The sequence below is a fragment of the Mytilus galloprovincialis genome, chromosome 14 (genome assembly GCF_965363235.1).
Source record: "Mytilus galloprovincialis chromosome 14, xbMytGall1.hap1.1, whole genome shotgun sequence".
NCBI lineage: Eukaryota > Metazoa > Mollusca > Bivalvia > Mytilida > Mytilidae > Mytilus > Mytilus galloprovincialis.
In genome coordinates this window covers 22281452-22302913 of record NC_134851.1, presented here as the reverse complement: position 1 = coordinate 22302913, position 21462 = coordinate 22281452, and the positions used below count along the sequence as shown (strand labels likewise).

The window sequence follows — 21462 nt, the reverse complement described above, 5'->3', positions numbered from 1 at the left end:
TTTAATGTATGGCTATTTTAGATATTTGTCTTCGAAACACATTTTGTAGCATCAAAAGAGGATATACAGATTATGTTCATAACCCTCCCCCCCCCCCCAAAAAAAAAATAAATAAAATACTTACTATTTTACAGTCATTGCCGTTTTTGATAATTGAATGAGTATCAAACATCCTTTTGGAGTGTTATATATTTTCGTTCAGGAAACATCACTTAATGTTTTTTGAAAATCATTCAAATTGAATAATTAATGTTTTAAGATGATTATCAAATTAGGCACCAAATATGGTGAACATTATTAATACTTTCATGAAAATATTTACATAAAAACATTTTGCGATTTGGTTCTGCGATGTTTTAAAACTGATAGCATGGTTTATTGACATTAACCATGTAATATATACTATCCTTTTTTTATGGTAAAATCTTTGTTTGCCGAGTGTGCATAATTTGTACTTTTTGATAAGATAAGATATTTTATACTTATAACGTAATGTATCTGTATTCAGTTATCTTTTTGAATCATGTATAAATGTTATAAGTAATATTTTATATGTAATACTTAAATTTGAAATCTCGCAAACAATCTGTTTTATCTATACTTCAAAAGGCGTTGAATAGAGATTTTGGAATGTTTATTAAATAAAAAATTATATCAATTTAGACTGAAAACAAATTTTTCATAGATCATTTAATAAAGTAAGATTGCAAATAGACCGTACTCCAAAAAATAATCGAACAGAAAGTCTCTCTTAGCAAATCAAAAGTTTAAATATATCAAACGATTAGAAAACAACTGTGGTATTCCTCACTTGGACGAAGCATGTCCTTGTGTAGTACGTTTTTGAATTAACCTGGTTTTCTAGCTGATTAAACCTCTCACATATAAGTCAGTCGCGTTAAATTCCATTTTATTGATTATAATACGTATGCAAAACAAACAGATATAATAGACAAACATGTACACATTTGGATAATGCAGTCAGCAGCAATGGATTAAAAAAACAAAACAAAATCAACTACATGTATGTGATCAAAGAAACACAAATTGGCATTTACCACTTAATGGACAGAGTACAATAGCACAAACATAAAGTAAAGACTACCAAAATTGACTTCCGCAAAATAGCATAATGACGGGATGTACATATTCCGAGTAACACAAATTGGGATACCACTAAAATTGGATTAAATAGTAAAGTGTAAATTATACTTGTTATACACTGGTGAAGTTTTAAAACGTTTGAGAAGCAGCTGCAAGGTCTCGAATACTGAATGAGAGGGAAATCTTCTCACTTCCCCGGAGCAAAGTCAGGTGTTAACAGTACACAATTTTGAAATTGTATGTTGCTTTCAGTGTATTTTGTTTAAAGTGATGGATATGACTTGCCTCCCCCTGGTTTTCAAAACATCACATACAATTTGACATAATAGATTATTTTACATTGGTGCAAGACTATGTTGTTCTTATGAAATTAAATACCCACTGTTTCGGTTCTTGGCTCTCAAACATTTGGTTTTATCGTTACTAATGGAACTTGAAAACCGCTTTCAATGCATACAATAGCTAAAGTGTTGTTTTCCTTTTTTGTGTTAATCAGAGCATGTGCTAGTTTTATGATGTCACTTTTGTTTAATCTTTCAAATCACCATTATCTACATTTTCCATAAGAGAAAAGAAACTTATTACCTTCAAACGACTCATTTCATTATTGATCTATAATGTCCTGTACCAAGTCAGGAATATGGCCATTGTTATATTATAGTTCGTTTCTATGTGTGTTACAATTTAACGTTGCGTCGTTTGTTTTCTCTTATTTTTGAGTGTAAATTGACATTGCGATAAGACGTGTCACGGTACTTGTCTATCCCAAATTCATGTATTTGGTTTTGATGTTATATTTGTTATTCTCGTGGGATTTTGTCTGATTCTTGGTCCGTTTCTGTGTGTGTTACATTGTAGTGTTGTGTCGTTGTTCTCCTCTTATATTTACGCGTTTCCCTCAGTTTTAGTTTGTTGTTTTTTGTCCATGGATTTATGAGTTTGAACAGTGGTATACTACTGTTGCCTTTGTCTATAAGGAGACCTTTTGTTTTTTTAAGAATATATATACACTTTATATTTTTCGTAATGATTTACCTGATTGAAATGAATGTTTTTCAATATTTAATGTGTCTAATCTTTAAGTTTAAATTGAGTCCTAAAACTAAAATTGTGTGTTCCTTTCCTTTACTTCAGATAACTGAATTGATTAGTAACTGCTCATATGTCAGATTATACCATGATCATTATTTATATACGGTCTTTTAAAATTACTTTTCTATGTGTATTTATTTGTTATCTATTTTATTGTTTCTAAACGATTATTGTTTTCTGTGTTTTTAAACTGTTTACTATCTTTGAAAACTTTTATGATTTTGGTATTTAAAACTGAGAGTAGATCATTTATATTTTTCCGTTTCATACAACAACTTGTGCTCTTCAACATACTAATATTATAATATTTGCTCTGTCTCTTTAATATGATTGATTTAATTGTAAGAATTTCATTAGGTTTGTACACGTTTCATAAGGTAAATATCTTATTTGAATATAAAATTACATTATTCTCCTTCATTGAAGAACAGTTTATGAAATAACAACGTTATTTGTTTATATTCCCCCTTTCTATGCCTTTTTACTTGTTGTATAGACTGGCTATTAGTCAGTCCAGGTCGTTGAAAACTTTATCATCATTAATATACTTTATCATATCTTTTGACAAGTAAGTTTCTTGTTACATTGAAACAAAGTATTTGTTATTATGATTCTGAGTGAACAATCTAATAAAATCAAATATCAAAAGCCATCGTGACCCGGATAAAAGCAATGTTAATTTTCTACCTTTAAATAGGATCGGTAAAGTTAATTTCTATTTTTAGCTTCATGTCTGACTTTCCGAAAATCATATTATCAACTAATAACATAATTATTTTTGTATTGACCTTGTCATTGACCTGGTTTCGACATAATAATACCGTTTAAATACAGTGTTTTCCTTATTTTTTATATCCTTTCACAATTTTTTGACATGTTTTAAATTGAACTTTCTAAATCTAAGTATTGTCATAATCTGCAGAGTCTGGTGCTGTTTAGACATGTTTTCTACATTTAATGATTACTTGTTTACTCTTTTCAGTCCCTATAAAGTGTTAAAATAAAGAATCAAACCCCAAACATAAATAATAATTGCAAATGTTATATATGTACCATTGCACTAATGGTAACGAAACTAAAGGTTAGATAAAACTAGGAGTCGGACATTTGATTATTATCCATTCAACAAAGAAATGAACAAAAGATTGAAAATCATCATCCTTCAAAAATTCATATACCTGGTTCGGGTTTAAAAATTGATACTTCACAAAGTACACAAGAAAGAAAATATCAAATTGAAATGCACCAATTGAACTGATAATTTTGTTTAATAGTTTTAGAATAATCTATGGTTTCGTTGCCCAAATTTTAAACAATTTTATTTACTGCTTATAAAATAGTTTTTAATAAATATGGCCGTCTTCAGCATGACACATTGCAACACCAGACATTTCGGCATTGGCACGGTAGGTATAAAAAAACAGCTTCTTTCAAACGACAGTTTGCATTGAGTTTGTGTTTATCATGACTCTCGATATAAAGGTAGAGACGTTCTTGAATTCTGTATAGACCGATTCAGAAGTCAGCAAATACGGCAACTATTCAAAGTGGAAGAATTATGTTGTATTGGCTTAGTTTGCTCTTGTGGAAGCAAAGAAAGTAATCATTATATAAAATCTAATAACAGAGTGTTAATAAATGAAACATATAATTATGTAACATTTTCTTGATATCAAGTTACAACCTGAAATTTCTGTAATATCTATCTTCATGCGTAATGATTTACAAGTTGCTTTTGTCGTCCGATATGACATAAATCGTACCTAATGCACTTACTTGAAAAATGGCTTTACACACATGTATATAATCAAAATGTGCAGTGTGAGCAATATATTTAGGGAACTTGTTTAACTAAGGAAAATACATTGTAGATTCAGCCAATACATTTTAGACTGATGACTTCAACTGATGTTTTCTATATATAAGAAATTGACGGTTTACATCATGAAGAAAATTACCTCCAAATTTGGACATTTGCAGTTAGAACTCTCTCACAGTCATGATACATTCTAATTGTTTGCTGAACTTAAAAATTGAGTTCAAGCTATAATTATTTTTTAAAAATGAGTGCCTCACAATAGAATGATTTCTGAAAAATAATAGTGAACTTTTTTAACATGTTGATGGTAAATATCTGGATTTAAGGTATATTTGTCTTTTGCTCTATTACGTTTTTGTAATGTCATTTGAATTGGAATTAATACCCTCTCGTTTACATATTTCATACGTGTAAAATAAAATGTCCCAATTATACATTACAACATGTACATGGCAAGCACGGACCTTAGAAAAATGTAAAATGTCATTGAAGGTTCAAGTTAAGTCATTCAACCCCTAATGTGTATGTGCATATGTACCTCAATGACTTTCAAATGAATTCAGAAAATTACATCGGACAGAACAAAAATGTTTAACATTAAATCAACCACGAACTCAGATATTTTGATTTATACAACACACTTTTTTTTATTTAGACGGTCTATCACATAATACTAAAATCGCAATTCGCTTAATAAACTAGTGAGACAAGTCGTTGCCGAATTGAGTTATTGTATATCTCTCTTCGTAATTAGTGTTAAGAATTGCAATTTTGACTCAAATATTGTGTTTTTCCAAATTAAAGTGAAAGTAAACTGGTACTATTTTACGCGTTGATTTATCATCTTTTAAGTCCGCATTCAAACACTTTAAGTATCCTGGGAAACTGAATTAAAATTAATTATTAAAATTTTCCTCAGTTTTAAATTGACGACAATTTTAGTCAACTGAAAGCAATATACAGCTAGCTTATATCATATCGGAAACAGTATGACCATATATGCAAAACATTTACGTCATGTATGTAGTCTTTACGCAGTGAAGTATGTAGACAAAAATAGAATGACAGGTATTTTCGAAGTACCTGAACCTAATGGACGATAATGGTTTGAATGTTTGCTCTATTTAGCTATCGATCAGGTAGGATACATTGTTTGACGACTGTATTGTATTGTCTACTAACATTCAGATGGTAACAGTTTGTTTTTCAGTATACGATTTCATCAAAAGTATTAATATAGTATATGAAAATATAAGATCATATTTCAGATGTCTTAAAATAGCAACAATGATATCAAGTGATAACAATGATATAACAATGAATAAAGACCATTTATTCATAAAATGTATTAGAAGAATATATAAAAAATTCACAAATAGGTTTATGTTATGCAATGCAATATAATAATTCTAAGTATTTGATATTACCGTTAAGGTTGGTTTTAACAATTATCGATTTTGACACCGACCATTTTTAATAAATAACAAACATATGGGAAATAATTTGATTTCTGTTGAAATATATTACTTCCCAGTCAATTTAATTGTTTATGTAAAAGTCAAGCTATAACAATATAGACTATATCAGTTGTTTTAAATATGTTGAACAATTAAGTTTACTCTCTGTTTAATAATTTTTGTTAGTCTACTATTAATTAAACGGATAAAACTATTCATCCCAAACAGGTTAAATCGAATATGTCGACACTTGTTTTTTTTTGGTTTTTTTTTTAAATCGGAGGTATTTTAAAATAAAATAGATCAATGTGTATAAGAGACGTGTGAATTATAGGTGTGGGTCATTTATGATACGGGTTGACTTTGTCATTGCGCAACCTTATTTGTGTGTTTTTATTATGAATCATTATGTAGTAAGTAACAAATAATAGTCAAAAATGATTTAATGTTAGCCTGACAGAGTCAGTTGATGGGATACAAACAATATACTTATAAATATGAAGACTTAATCAATGTTTAACAAAAATATTGAACAAATTAAAAGTTTCTTATGTAGCTGTCAATAGTTTAGCTTTGTATGTTAAATACACATTGTTTTTGTTATGCTTTTGTCCATTTGTCTGCTGTATTTGTTCATTATTCTCTAATCTGTAAACCCATTCTAGATTGTAAAATATCTTATTATATAGATTGTTACTTGTTTGTTGTCATTGTTGAAGGTCATACTATGACTTCTAGTTACTCACTTATATGTCATTCGGTCTCTTGTGGGTAGTTTACTCATTGTCAAAAGTATTTCATACGCCTTCGTTTATGAAATTGTTGCAATTTGATTACTGTAAACACATGGTTTTGTTTTCTAATATTACTTATAAAAAAAATGTGGAATGAGACAACTCCACAAAAGACCAAGATGACACAGAAATTTACAACTTTAGATCACTATACGGCCTTCAACAATAAGCCAAGCCCATACCGCATAGTCTGCTATAAAATCATCCCTCTTACAGGCGACATCACGAGTTGATTTACCGTTATGAAATATGTGTTTCACAATTATTATTGGATGTGTTTCTAATGTTATTACCACACTCCCGTTGTTTTTTTTCCGATTTAAAACTGATAATTAAATGGTGTAGGCGATATATATTTTCGTCATGTTTATTAAAAAACAATAAAAAGAAAGTTATGTCAACTTTTCACAAGTGTGACCTACCGAATTAGACTATTTACCGAATTTGTAATAACAGATCCACGCAAAGGGTGCCACATGTGGAGTAGGATTTGCTTACCCTTCCAGTTCACCTGATATCACCTCATGCCTGTGTCGGGGTTCGTGTTGCTTAGTCTTAGTTGTCTATGTTGTGTCTCGTGTTGCTTAGTCTTTAGTTATCTATGTTGTGTCTTGTTTCTTATTATTTTTCAGTTTCTGTTTTTCTTTTTTAGCCAAGGCGTTGTCAGTTTAATTTGGATCTATGAGTTTGACTGTCTCTTTGGAATCTTTCGCTTCTCTTTTGATGTTATTAACATATGGTGAAAACACTTTCTTTTTATGATAATTATAAGAATAGCCTATATAAACCAGAAGTGTAATTTTGATGCACGAAAGAAGCAACGTATTTGCCTGATTTGAAGTAAAAGTAAATATCAAATATTTGTTTAATTATTTAAAGTAATAGTGAACAAGTGATTGGTGAAAAATAATTTTTATCGAATTATTGAACCAATGCATATATATATCATAAACTCAGTCTTCTGTGCACGATTTAATCATTTTTTACTCAAAAACATATCGTATAGTCATCAATTTTATTCTCTCTATCTGTAATAATGTGAAGATATGGCAGCTATCTTATTGTCGTGTTTTTAAGTTGTAGTTTACCGATTGTCACCGTATATATTGTAAACAATACACAAAGAAGCATGGATATTGAGCAAGTGAATAACATTTACAATTAGGTACAAGTTATCCAGATCCATGGGAATTGCGATCACTGGATTTTACGAGAGGGGTCACTTTAAGGTTACTTGCATACGGAAACGATGTCGGCGAATTGCTTCCTCGAAAACTTCTTTTAAATAAGGACAAAGTAAACAATTTTTCTTCAGTAAACAGTATATGTACATAAGTTTTATAGTGAACACTATCCATTTAGTTATAAAAAACATAGGCATCATTTTTTTTGTTAAATTGAGGTCTCATGACTTTAATAATAACATGCATATTATCTACTATTCTCAGAAAACAAAATCACTAAATATTACAATTTTAGAACCAGTTTAAAATAATCTATCTTAAATCCCCTTGACCTTCAATTTTCTATCAAAATGTTCCGGATCAAAACGTGTTTGTCTACAAAAAAAAAAGACCTCTAATTGTTCTCTGAATAATTGTTTATTCATCTATTGAAGTTAAGCAAATAGTTTGAATATATCTACAACTTGGAAAATAGCAATTCAAATCTAAGTTTTTGGAACTATGCCATTCATGAAATATTTTGTCAAATATTATTAACAATGTACTTGATTTTATTGAAAATTGTGAAATTACTTAAATTCTTTAATTGGAAATATTAAAATCTTTAAAGTCAATAATTGACATGTTTCATTTTTTTGGGGCTTCAAATTCAAAAATGAAAAATAAAGTGCGGAAGATGTTGATTCCCCCGCTTTACATCGTGTTTTATAATGCAGCTTACCATAGGATGATATGCATGTACGTATATACTACACACTACATTTATATCCTAGTAGTTGTTGATAAAAAAATCCCTTACATGAACAGAAACAGTTTTGTAATACTTGCTCACAACTGTACCAATCAAAGTAACTATATTCATTTTTTTCAGGATGGCAGTCCACACAAGTAAGAAAAATATAGGAGCTGTAGGATGTTTTTCATTTATACCGATATGCCTTAACCTAGGTGAATATGATGTATAGCTGTAAAACTGTTTAAAAGTAAAATGAAAATACAAATACTGAACTACGTGGAAAATCAAATCTTAAAACACATCAAACGAAAGGAAACCAACTGTTATATTCTTAACTTGGTGCATGCAATGTCTTAGGTAGAACATGTTGGATTAAACAGGGTTCATAGCTTGCTTAACCGTTGACTTGTATGGCAGTCGTATACAATTCCATTATATTGACAACGATGTGTAAACAAAACAAACAGATGTTATAGATAAAATGTCACAGATAGGGATACAGTAGTCAACGTAATGTTATTATCCTAATCATTCTAAAAATAAATAGATATATGAACAAACATATACTATGACATAATAACCCAATGACGGAATGTTTCAGTACAGAGCACCGGCAAATACCAGAACTGATCAAGATACTCATACATGTTGAAAGCCTTGCATTGCATAGTCATTTAAGTTTTTTTGTTATAATTGTTATTGTTTAAAAGTTGTAAACGTTATGAGCGAAAAAACGTCCTTACTTTTGTTTGTTAAATAGGGGTATTGAAAATGAAATACAGAACTGGAAGCAACTTTTTATTCTGAAAATTTTCTTTATGGTGAAATAGGACAGTTGCAAATATACAACAAGGAAGGTCGTGTAACCGAAGACATTTTTTACGAGCCCCAATGGATCACAAGGGACTTATCAAATTAGCACTAGTGCACACATTGTAAAATTGTTATTTACATTTTGTTGTAGTCGTTGCCACTTCGCACTGCGACATATGATAACGAGACTCACAAGAGCCTTTGACGCTTACCTCTCATACCTTGGTTTAAGAAATAATGTATCAGTAGGTTACGATCATAACATATACCCAAATATTGATTGAGGCCAAGTTTGTTTTTATATGGACTCGGTAATTCAATCAAAAGTAGGAGACTTTTGTAAATTTACAGATACTACCAATACATTCATTGAAATTGTAGAAAATTACAAATCAGCTACAAGATATCAAGACTTGGTCAGCACATAAAAAAATACGCACCACATGTTTGATTTCAATCTATTAAGCAGTTTTCTAGATGAAGACATGTGTTTAATTTTCAAGTCATTCGTAAAATTTTCAATAAGGTCTTTTCTTAAACTATGTCCCCCGTTGACAGCCATCTCTGTTGATTTCATGAACAATCAGCAAATTTGAATAGTCTATATTTGTCATGGAAAATTAATACATTGTAAATGTGAACAACCATTTAAAACAAAATAAATACATACAAGATTTGTTATTCTTAGAATAACAGCTTTTAAATTACTGATTGTACTCCACATTAATCAACGTAGTGTTTACAATTTCAGCATTATTCACAGTTCCAACGAAATGTGCAGATACTTCTGAGCTGAGACAGCTAAATGGTATATGTATTTAAGATATAGCAAGTGCATTAATGGCACGACTTCGTCACACCTGCACTTTTTACAAAGCAAATGACATCCGTTGGGATAATATCAGTTACAGCAAATGCGTTTTTCGAAATAAAAAATGTAAATGTTTGTGCATACACAATTGTGTTTAAGAGGACTACAAGGGCTTATTTGTTTACTCAGAGATAGTGTAACCGTTTTCTCGATGGACATGCTAATTAAATGCGTACGTATTCTTCAAAACGTAAAGATTGGTGTATTTATCAGAAAATAACACTTAATATATTGATTGCGTTGAAGGTGTACTTCATCAGGAATGTTCTAGCTTCAACCTTATAAAGCCAATGGTGCGGCTAATTGAGCCCACGTTGTCAGTTTATGAACAACATAGTCATACACAGTGTAACCAAATTTATTTAACATTTCTTGTGTGACTTCCATCTTAATTTTCCAATGGCTTGATATCTATGCAACAGGAAATTTAATAAAGAAAAAGAAATATGCCTTTACTGAATATATGCTAGTGAATGAAAAAAACATAACACAATATCAAATGTGCCTCGGAAGCTTTTTCTTGTTTCCGTTATTCAATTACACTTGCATTATGTAAAGTTTATGACAAATATACTTTTTACGGTGCGGGTTTGTAATCCCTGTGTATATGCTTTGCGCTCGTTATTGATCTGAGTTTCATATAAACAGCCACCAATATTCAAACGAAGAAGCACTTAATGAAGCAATATAAGGCAATCTTACGGCGTTCAACAATGAGATGCACCTATAAATACGTTTTAATAAGTTCTTCTTAAATTTCATGGTTTTTTTTTCTCTTTCTTTTTCATGGTGTATGTCGAGAACAGGAAGTTATTGTAGGTTCTGCACTACTTTTACTTGTATTTAGTAGTTAACTGTGTTTTAGTTTCAGTAAACCTGACCTTAATGACAGACTTGGTCTTTACAAATACAGTAAGCTTTAGATGTACCAGTAATAATGGTAACGGAACCTGGTTTGTGTTTAAAGGATCCAATCGTGATGTTCTATTTCAAGATAAAGCAATTGGAAGTGGATACAAGGAATCAAAATTTACCATGGACTATTTTTCTAAAGACAGTATACAAATTAGTATACGAAAGTTTGATGAAAACGACATAGATGTGTATATGTGTAGTCACAAAGACAAGTCATCAAACCAACTGATTATGGGGACGATTGAACATTATCAAAGTACGTGCAAGTTATATTGTGAACACTGCACATTGTACCTGTTGTAATAGAAATACAAAGGATATGGGGTATCTATCCGTTAACCAAAATAAGTGCATGAACAACACAAAAACTAATTTGAAATGATTGTGCCCCGGAAACATATGCATAGTATAACTATTTTAAAGTAAAATCACAAAATACTGAACTCCAATGAAAATTGAAACAGAAAGTCCCTAATCAAAGGCAAAATCAAAAGCTCAAACATATCAAACGAATTCCTGACTTGGTCCAGGCATATTCTTACGTAGAAAATTGTGGATAAAACTTAGTTTTATATCTTATTTGCAACATCTTTTTTACGTACAAAATATGAGATCAACGAAGTATATTAAATAAAAAGCCGTATCTGTGTATGTCCTGGTTTTACTGGAAATGGCTGAATTGCCCTATGAATATTTTAATACCTTAATTTATTTCAATATTTGTTATTCATTTAAGTATAATCACACCTTTTTGTTATTCAATGATAAACAAAGTAAATAACTGGGGAGTAAGCTTCTTGTAATCCTTGACATGTATAATGATGTATTCACAACATTCTTAATTGCTTCAGCTTCAGTAAATTTGACATTAATGACAGACTTGGTCTTGGAAAATACAGTGAAATTAAGATGTACAAGTAACACTGGTAATGGAACCTGGTTTGTGTATAAGGGTTCAGGCCACGATGTCATGTTTCAGGATAAGGCACTTGGTAGTGCTTACAATAAATCCAAATTTAAGATGGAATACATCCCTCCTGAAACTATAGAAATCGAAATCAGAAGTTTTGATAAGACCGACATTGATGTTTATATGTGTAGCCACAAAGACAAATCATCTAAAAATCTTGATTTGAGAAACATGGAAATTTATGAACGTACGTACATTATATGTTTTATCTACGTCCATTGCAATTTAATTAGAAAGGCGGCAACAAACATTTTATAATAATGTCTGTAAAGTTTATAAGTCGATGATTTTGATTCTGTGTATTTCTAAAACTAAACTTTTTTCCGTCAGCTTTTGTTTTCGCTTTTTTTTCCTCCATTTGAATTTTTCTTACAAGGTTTTTCTTTAATTGCTATACTGAACATAAGATTCGGACAAGTATTAATACGTGTATGTTCATTCTTTATGATTTTAAATGTTTCTGTTATATGATGTATTCAATACTCAATTTTATCTGACTGTTCTGTTTTATTGTTTTTTGGGCAATACTAATAATGTGTGTTCCTATTTTGTTCAATCTGTTTACCATTTTTACTGCTCTAACAGTCACTGATAGCATACACATGATGATAAGATTAAAACATTACCTGTCATGATTAGTTTTTGTAATTTTCTCAACTTTACACAGTAGCATATGCAACACTCTCATGAATTTTTAGTCCACCTGCAGAGATAATGACTCAATGGTAGGAAAAACGATATACTAATACTTAAATATTCTGTTTGATACGATTGTGTGGTAAAGTAGTGTACATAGTCATAAACTATAACTGTAAACTGAATTGAACTAACCACCAAAAGTGTTTTCATCCAAAACACTCAACCATCATATGATTTATCACAACCAATGATAAGAAGTGCTCTCATAGAAATAAGGGCACTTGTTAACAGTACACTTAGACATATTATAACAAACTAACTAAGAGCAAACAGTGAAATTACATCCGAAAGAATTCTGAAGTAAATTAGGAACGCCAATATAATAGAATCTTTGATTTGTTCAGCAGCCCTTAATCTGATCATAGTTTTCCTTGATTGTTAAGTAGTTGTACCCCATTGTAGTTATTTTCACACATCTTAAGTTTTAGCATATTTTTCCTGATGAATTGTTTTGTTTGTTACTTCTAATCACCGAGGACGAATGATTTGAATATATAAAACAATGTGATAAACATATGATGGTATTCTCAATTCACAGCTGTTGTCAATATGTTTAAATGTTTTATTGATATTAGGTATTAAATATTATAGTACCATAAAATAAGTAGGTTCATTTCGTTATCATGAACTACGTCTGTTTGTTAATTTTGACTGTATCATATAAAAAAAACTCATTTGAATATGGAAAAAATGGCAGTAATTTGTTTATCCTTTCGTTAAAGATGTGAGTATCCAATGTATATAATATTGCATACTGGATTTGTATACCATTGGATAAGTATAAAGAAGACAGTTTAACTAACGTATTGATCCAGAAGTGAGAGACAATTATAACATGGTGTATATTTTGTAGACTCTAGATAACATCCATACATTTTTTTATGTTTTTCAGCTTCAGTTAATTTGACATTAATGACAAACTTGGTCTCAAACAGCACAGTAAAATTAAGATGTACCAGTAACAATGGTTATGGAACTTGGTTTATGTATAAAGGAACCAGTCATGACGTTCTGTTTCAAGATGAAGTAATTGGTAGTGGATATAATACGTCAAAGTACAGCATTCAATATCTTTCTCAAGATAGTTTAGAAATGTCAATTCATCAGTTCAGTATGAATGACATTGATGAATATATGTGCAGTCATAACGAAAAGTCATCAAATCTACTTGATTTGAGAATGATAAAAAATATCACTGGTATGTGTCAGATATATAGTTTAAATGATTCAGTGATGATTTTTTCAATCATCGTTAATTAGAAATATTGACATTAGGACATTATTTTTGGGGTTTCCATATTTAATTTAATCTCAGAATCAATGTTTTAAAAAAATATCGACGAACAGAGGAAGAAAATAGATAGACAAAAATGACCGAACAGCATAAAACGAAAAACAGAGTAATTAGAAGTACATCAATCTTGTCCCTTTAGGAGTCTTTATCCTTGATTTATGAGTTTTAACTGTTGTGTTGTTTTCTTCTTCAATGGTTAAACATTTATACTAAGAGATCAAACAATTTCTTTCAGACCAAAAACCTAAAATTTCCTTCATCGTCAGTCAAATCATCAATGACAATTTGACTTGACAAAATAAAGTTGAGAATAAACTGTAAACAGTTACATGTAGCATGATAAAAACAAAATGTTCAGTAACATGCTAAAGTTTTCATGACTCCTTATATACTATTAAGTGATTGTATGTATGCATTTGTTATGTATTTAGCTAAATAAATTAAAAAAATGAGCTTTATTAATGTTAATTCTGCTATTTTTTCTGTCAATTATTTTAAACTTATTTGATGTCTTACCTATTCTAACTTTTTCGGAGTTTATTGTAACCAAACATCAATCCCAAATACAGCAGAGCCATTTCTGTAGTATAAAACGAATTGACAAAACTAAATCGTTTCAGAAATACCTTCAGACATGCATGAAACAAAGACACATGCAGTAGTGATAGCTACTGTAGTAACAGTTATTATAATTGCAATAGTTGTTATTGTTATATGCATCATACGACGAAGACAAGGTAAGCAATTATTTACAAAAAAGTTTTCAGATATAAATATCACTGGTCTCTAGAATTTTACGTACATATATTGCAGCAACTGCGTTTATCTGAAACTCAGCTAATGTATAGGTTGTACAACATGGTTTCTCTCGGGGTTTACATTTTTGTGATTTGATTTTTTTGCTAGATTTCGGTCTATGCTGACTGTTATTTTATATTTTTCGTGTAAATTCAACATTTAAGTCGCCGATTATGAATTCTGTCAATTTAAAATGTTTGTAAATATGTTAGCATTTCATGTCGTTTATAAATTGATTTGGATAATTCCTCATGAAAAAGGGAATTGATTTTGAGTGTAGACCATCTTATTATGTCATACGTTTTAGTGTTTTTGCAAGACATATTTTAATTCTATAACTCAGCGGTTTAGATTTTAATTATATTTAATATGGTGAGGTCGAAATCATCCCTTCGTAAATTTTACGGACGCCATCACGAGTTGGTTGACCGTTATGGAATAACCGTTTCACAAATGATATCGGATATGTTCCTTACGTCGTAACTACAATCCCCTTCCCTTTCATGAATATGACCTACCGAATTAGACTATTTACCGGATTTGTAATCACTTAAGCAACACGACGGGTGCCACATGTGGAGCAGGATCTGCTTACCCTTCCGGAGCACCTGAGATCACCCCTAGTTTTTGGTGGGGTTCGTGTTGTTTATTCTTTAGTTTTCTATGTTGTGTCGTGTGTACTATTGTTTTTCTGTTTGTCTTTTTTATTTTTAGCCATGGCGTTGTCAGTTTGTTTTAGATTTATGAGTTTGACTGTCCCTTTGGTATCCTTCGTCCCTCTTTTACATGACATATCATAATAATAAATGTTTTGTTCCGTTTTTTACTTTAGACATATCAAATAGTATACACGTTTATTTGTTTTAAAATTGTGCATGAGTCCAAAGTTGTAGAATAGTGTTTCTTTTTTTTTATTTCTTCACTGTACATTTTTGAATACTTCAATTTTGACTACTTTCATATTGGATTAAAATGAAATTGATAAAAAATATTTTTTTCGAATTTTACTTCAATATTTTCAACTCACTACATCTACATTGTTGTCTGTATAGCACCACAACTGAATAAATGATAAAAAAAAAACAACAAATAAATAAATAAATAAATAAATAAATAAATACATACATATATGAATAACTAAATACATACATAAATAAAGATAAATTCATAAGTAAAGAAATATGTAAATGAAGATAAATAGATAGATTTTGGATTTGAAAAATTGAATTTTTTTTAAAGCGCTTTTTCATATATACAAATCAAATATTCATCATGTTAAAACGTGGAGAAGATTAAACCAAGAGGCCGTTAACACATTTCCTAACGTCTATAAAAAAAAGGTTATAGATAATTAAAGTTTTAATATCGAGGCCAACTTTGAAATTTAACACTGTCTTCTCATTATCATGATAATTGGTTAATTCTATTTTACAGTCATATATTTAGCTTACCAACAGACTATACTTTTATTTATCTCTTTAGTTGTTCTAATATTCTTCTTAAAAACTATTTTTAACATTTACTGCATACACATGCCGTATTGATTAATTCAATCAACATGCATTTCAGAAATGCTCGATAGGGTATTACATTTCACATAATGCATACATTGTTGCTTACTGTTCTCTATTTTTAGTTTTATCACGTCGAAGGCAGAATGAACTGTGAGTAATTACTTTATTTTGCTAACAGCATTCTGTTTGATTTAACAGTGGTGTGTGATATTATACATAAAATAATATTTTGAATACATCAAAAAGCCTTATAGAATTAATTTCAATTTGATCGTTAAATGTGTTGTATTTCTGATCTCGTGACTTCAGCAAAGTATAATATGTAATTTAACAGAGAAATAAGTTGATTTACAGCTATAAATGAAATTATAGTTGCCAATACGTATCTGACCATTTTCATCTATGCCTGTGGTATTAATAAACATAAGTTAAGCAGATAACGCCGATTTAATTTTTACAAATCTGCATTTCACAAGTCATGAATACAGAAATAGAATTAACGAATTCTCCTATAAAACTTAGCCAGTGTAAATGACTGTTTATAATTTTAATAGGAACAATACAAACTATTCATTACTTAATTAAAACATTTTCGTTCTTCTATTGTTGTTTTTCTTTTCTTTTCAAATGAAACTTTTAACAAGGATTCTACATAAATTCCAAGTTCCTAAGCTTTAATCTAATAAGAAAATCAACCAAATATTTTACTTGTTGACAAAGTAATTGATGTGAGAAGGAACTATTTTGATTAAAACATTTTCACCTTTCTTGCATGTTTCTTCTAAACGTGTCCGAATCGGTGTGTAAACCATAATTGCATATTAGTTATATATATTAGTTTGCCAATTATCGTTTAACTATAGTAAATGTAGATAGAGCAAACATGATCAGCAAAATATGATCTAGAAATCATTTCAATGGCCAGAATTGGTTAATGATGTACACGAAAAGATACAAAAAGTAGTCATCGTAGCCAAAATCGTCAGTCTATATTTAGAGGCATTCTTACTCTGATATGACGATTTTATCAAGATTTGCATTGTTGACTATTATATTGAAAACAATAACAGATAGATATACAATAAAGCTTTTCTTATACACATATCAATGCAATTATTAAAGAACATTCATATACATGTATTGACTTCTACATAATAAGATTCATGTATTTAGACACTTTACACATGTTCGTATTATATTGACATGCTTAAGAATAGTGTTATTAGATATTTATGACCACGTACTTTCCTTAGATACAGAGCGAGAGACCAACCGTCCACTCATTGATAAAAAAATCTTCAATCTTATAAACATGTACATTTGTAATTACAACTTATTGAATTTACGGATTGACGTATAACATTTTGATCGTTTAACTGAAATAAAAACTTAAAACATAATGTAAATGTTTTTTTTTTTTTTTAACATAATGTATAATATAAATGTTATGTACTAAATAGATGTTCTTTACTGACATGTTATCTATATACAACAGTTTATATCTAAATTTAAGGTACATGTATGATTTGTAACCCGTGTTTCCGAAAGTCTATCGATAGTATTTGTACTGAATAAGGTAAGCGATTTACATAGTCATCAGGCGTATACAGAGGTGAAGTAGTTTCAAATAATTAGTTTATACATGTTTGCAATTTGTTATATAGAATATTTAAATAGAAAACCTCCGTCCTTTACTTTGTAGCGATATCCTTTGATTCCCAACAACGCTTTTGATGTTCTCATCATACACATGCATCCATGGTGTTGCTTATGCTAATACAAATGCGGCAAATAAGTTTGATTCGGTAGGTCACATTCAAATATGATGTTTTGCCAAGAAAATTAACAAAGAAAAGCGAAATATTTCAAAGTGACATTCAAACTCATGATTCGAATACCGACCGACAATACCATGGCTGAAAACGATATTATATGTATTTTGGATAACTGTGAACCAAATAAAGTGCACAATTTGCAACAAGTAAACTAATTATTTGTCTATTTCTGTACTAGCTGTATAAGGTATTCCTTGAATTTCAAGTTATATAGATTCCTAAACATTTAAACAAAACAAAAAATGTGTTATTCTAGAACATTTAGTTTGTTTAGCTAGTTAATCACAGCATGCACTAACCTATATTTTATTGATATTGTTCTTGAATATGCATTATTTTTCAATAACTAAGAGGTCAGTAACTATTTGATAAAAAAGGTCAATTAAGTTCATTGTTTACTTTGCAGTTTGTATTTGTACCTTTAAAATCTGACAAATTAAATAAGTCCCATTAAATATTGTGCATCTGTCATAGAAACCTCAACTAGATTTAGATGTTTACTCAAAATGAATTTTAGAAAACATATTCCTATGAACATATTTTACAACTTTTCATGTCAGTTTTCTTTAATTGTAGATATTGAATTGAAATATTTAAGTCAGACAACTGAGGGATCAAGTAAAACACTAATGTGTAATACGATACGATGACATGAAGGATTCACGGATGAAGTGTGGAAAGCTATAGATATCCAACAGTATTTACAATTACACGTTTATTATCTGTTCAGTATATAAACAAACTTGATAATTTTGGGAAGAAGTTATGTTTTACCGAAAACAATCGTAATTGATGGATATGTTTATCATACTTCAAGATCTATATGTGTGTTGTGCTAAATTGTATGAATTAGATAAATGAGTTACTATAATTTACAGAGTGATATCAACTTTGTTTAATGAGATATTAGTTGGACTTAATAATTATATGCTGTATTTCTTTTGGAATAAAAAAAAAAACGTATGAAAACTCAAAATGGTTAAAGACATTATGATCTATATTTTTATTATAGGATTAAACACATTTTTGCCAGAGGTTATTGATGTGTAAACCTGGGCGATTAACTCACAAACTGAATATTCGGACTTTTATGTTGAGTTTGTTAGTAAGAGCCCCGATTTACACACCAATAACCTCTAGAAAAAATGTGTTTAATCCTTATAATTCTTCAGTCAAACATTTGTGATATTTAATAAACATTTGTTTTGTTGATGGCTACTATATATATTTACCATCAAAAGCACAATTTGGCAAGTCGTAACTAAGGAGTACGCCGCCTTCTTAACTTTCTAAAAACCATAAATGTCCGATAAATAAAACGGAATTTTAAATGAAATAGCACCTACCTCAAAAACTTCATTTTAATTAAATGTTAGCGTACACGTAACGAAATAATTTTTCCCTAGAAAATCTCCATTCGTATGACGTCGTGTTTTGCCATGACGTAAATTCGCCAAATCCTTCATGAAATTTCGCTGAATTTTATTAAATTTTATTTTTATACATTTTCGAAGCTTTAGTGCTTTAATTTTATTTCTTTTTTTTGTTATATATTATGCACTAAAATAGTCACAACTGTTATGCAATTGTTTTTAAATCTCAATTTGCCTAAAATCCCGGGATCACTGCAAGCTTGTGTATCGTGCATGAATAGATTACAAAAGTAGTTTCGGAAACATGGTTTATCGAAGTGTAAACTTAGAGAAAAATTCTAATTGACCAATCCAATTCAAGTATTTATAGATATGCAAATCATATAAAAATTATATGGAAATTAAATATAACGAAGGACGGAAAACAAATTGCTTATTTAAATTTGATAATTTTTACCAGTATATGATTAGTGCATGGATTATTCAGATTTGACTCTTATCCAGTAACACAATGCACATAAATAAAATAAATATTATTATTTTCTTATTATTGTATGTCTTTTGGAGAGAAAAGATGAGAGCCCTACAACTTTGCAAGCGGAAACAGCATGACAATTCATTGCATATTTGTCAAATGGTTTTAATTGACTGATTTGCAGTTATTCTTAGATATTAAATGTAAGCCAGAAAACTGAGTGACCAAGTAAAACAATGAAATGTAATACACTCAATAAATTAGGATTGTCATACATATTTTATAAGAGTGATCAATCTTTATTTTGTTATGCTGACAATACTGCTATTTTCAGATTAAATAAATAATTGAAAGATACTGATAAAAAATATGTTCTAATGGGTATTATCCGCAGATATTTGTTTGAAAAACTAACAATGTTGTACTTTGAGTTGTTATCAATCCAGAAAACATAGAAATATTCATTAATATTAATACTATTGAGTTATGTGATGCATATATATGTATTTGCGTATGTTGTTTAATTGTAATTGTAAAAAGATGCTAAAAAAACAAGGTAAAACAATGGTTCTCACTTTATTTGGTAAAATTCAAGAATATAAAAGAAAGAAAATGTTATTTGATTGCCAATGAGACAACTCATCACAAGAGACCATATAACACACAAATAAACATCTTTCGGTCAATTCACGGCCTGACTAAAACCGATACCGCAAAGTCAGGTTAAAGTACCCCGAAATGTCGTGAAGCAATTCGAACGAGAAAACATACAGCCTTATTTATGTACAAAAAATAAACGTAAAACAAATATTTAACACAGCAACAAACGACAACCGTTTAATTATAGGCTACCGACTTGGGACAGAGTCATACATACAGAATGTTGTGGGGTTTAACATGACGGGATCCCGACCTCCCCCTGAGTTCTATGACAGTTGTTTAACAGTACAAAAATAGTAAAAAAATGAGTTGAAAAAGGCTTAACTCGTCAGATGGATACAAAAAGAAACATAGGATGGACGTGTCCCCGGTACTTGTATATCTTAACATAAAATAGTATAGATCTGAGAGTACTTGACTATTTCAATACAGAGACACTACTGCTTTAATTTTTTTGATACATATGTTTCAAGCATAGTGAATTATAGTCGCAAGTGTTGGCATGTTTAAAAAATAGACATAAATGTACAAAAAACACCTCTGAATCACATTAAGCGACATGCAATAAACACAGCTTTTACAGAGGACTACGGATATGTTATATGTATCGCAATCACAAATTTGTCCTCTGATTGTCTAATATGACCTACCATTTTAGACTTTTCATCAAGGTTGTAATAACAAGAAGAAAAAGGGACAGGATTAGCTTACTCTGGCGGGTCATCTAATAGTTCCACAGCTGTTTGACAGATTTTATGTTGATAAGTCTTTTGTTATCGATGTTGTATTTTGTGCTGTTGTTTGAATCTTTAACCACTCTTTTTTGGACAGATAAACATGTTTACAAAATATAATGATTTTCCCTTATTAGTCTTTGTTAAATATGCACTTTTACAGAAATATCTATCACTGGAAGTTAACCAATCAAAATGTCCCCTTATTTAACCTGTAACAAGCTATAGTAACCATGTAATCTCAAGTTTCCAAAATTTTCTATAGAAACTCTAAATGAAAACATAGTGGTGCTTTGAAATACCAAAAATAGGAATGTTTATGACC

The 21462-nt window shown here is 29.8% G+C and overlaps 1 protein-coding gene across 1 annotated transcript; it reads left to right on the top strand.

The window, feature by feature from the left end:
* Positions 1-5029: 5029 nt before the first annotated feature.
* LOC143058279 (uncharacterized) lies at positions 5030-20308 on the top strand. Its single transcript, XM_076231751.1, has 10 exons — positions 5030-5154; positions 8322-8398; positions 9751-9807; positions 10736-11041; positions 11637-11942; positions 13347-13652; positions 14369-14485; positions 16183-16210; positions 17574-17636; positions 18472-20308. Exons 2-9 carry the CDS (start codon positions 8323-8325, stop codon positions 17590-17592), a joined length of 1215 nt encoding a protein of 404 aa, XP_076087866.1. The 5' UTR covers positions 5030-5154; position 8322; the 3' UTR covers positions 17593-17636; positions 18472-20308.
* Positions 20309-21462: the final 1154 nt, after the last annotated feature.

Coding starts and splice junctions, on each gene's coding strand:
- LOC143058279 (XM_076231751.1), top strand. CDS start 8,323: ATGGCAGTCCACACAAGTAAGAAAAATATAGGAGCTGTAGGATGTTTT. Junction 11,042..11,636: donor GACGATTGAACATTATCAAA/GTACGTGCAAGT, acceptor TAATTGCTTCAG/CTTCAGTAAATTTGACATTA. Junction 13,653..14,368: donor AATGATAAAAAATATCACTG/GTATGTGTCAGA, acceptor AAATCGTTTCAG/AAATACCTTCAGACATGCAT.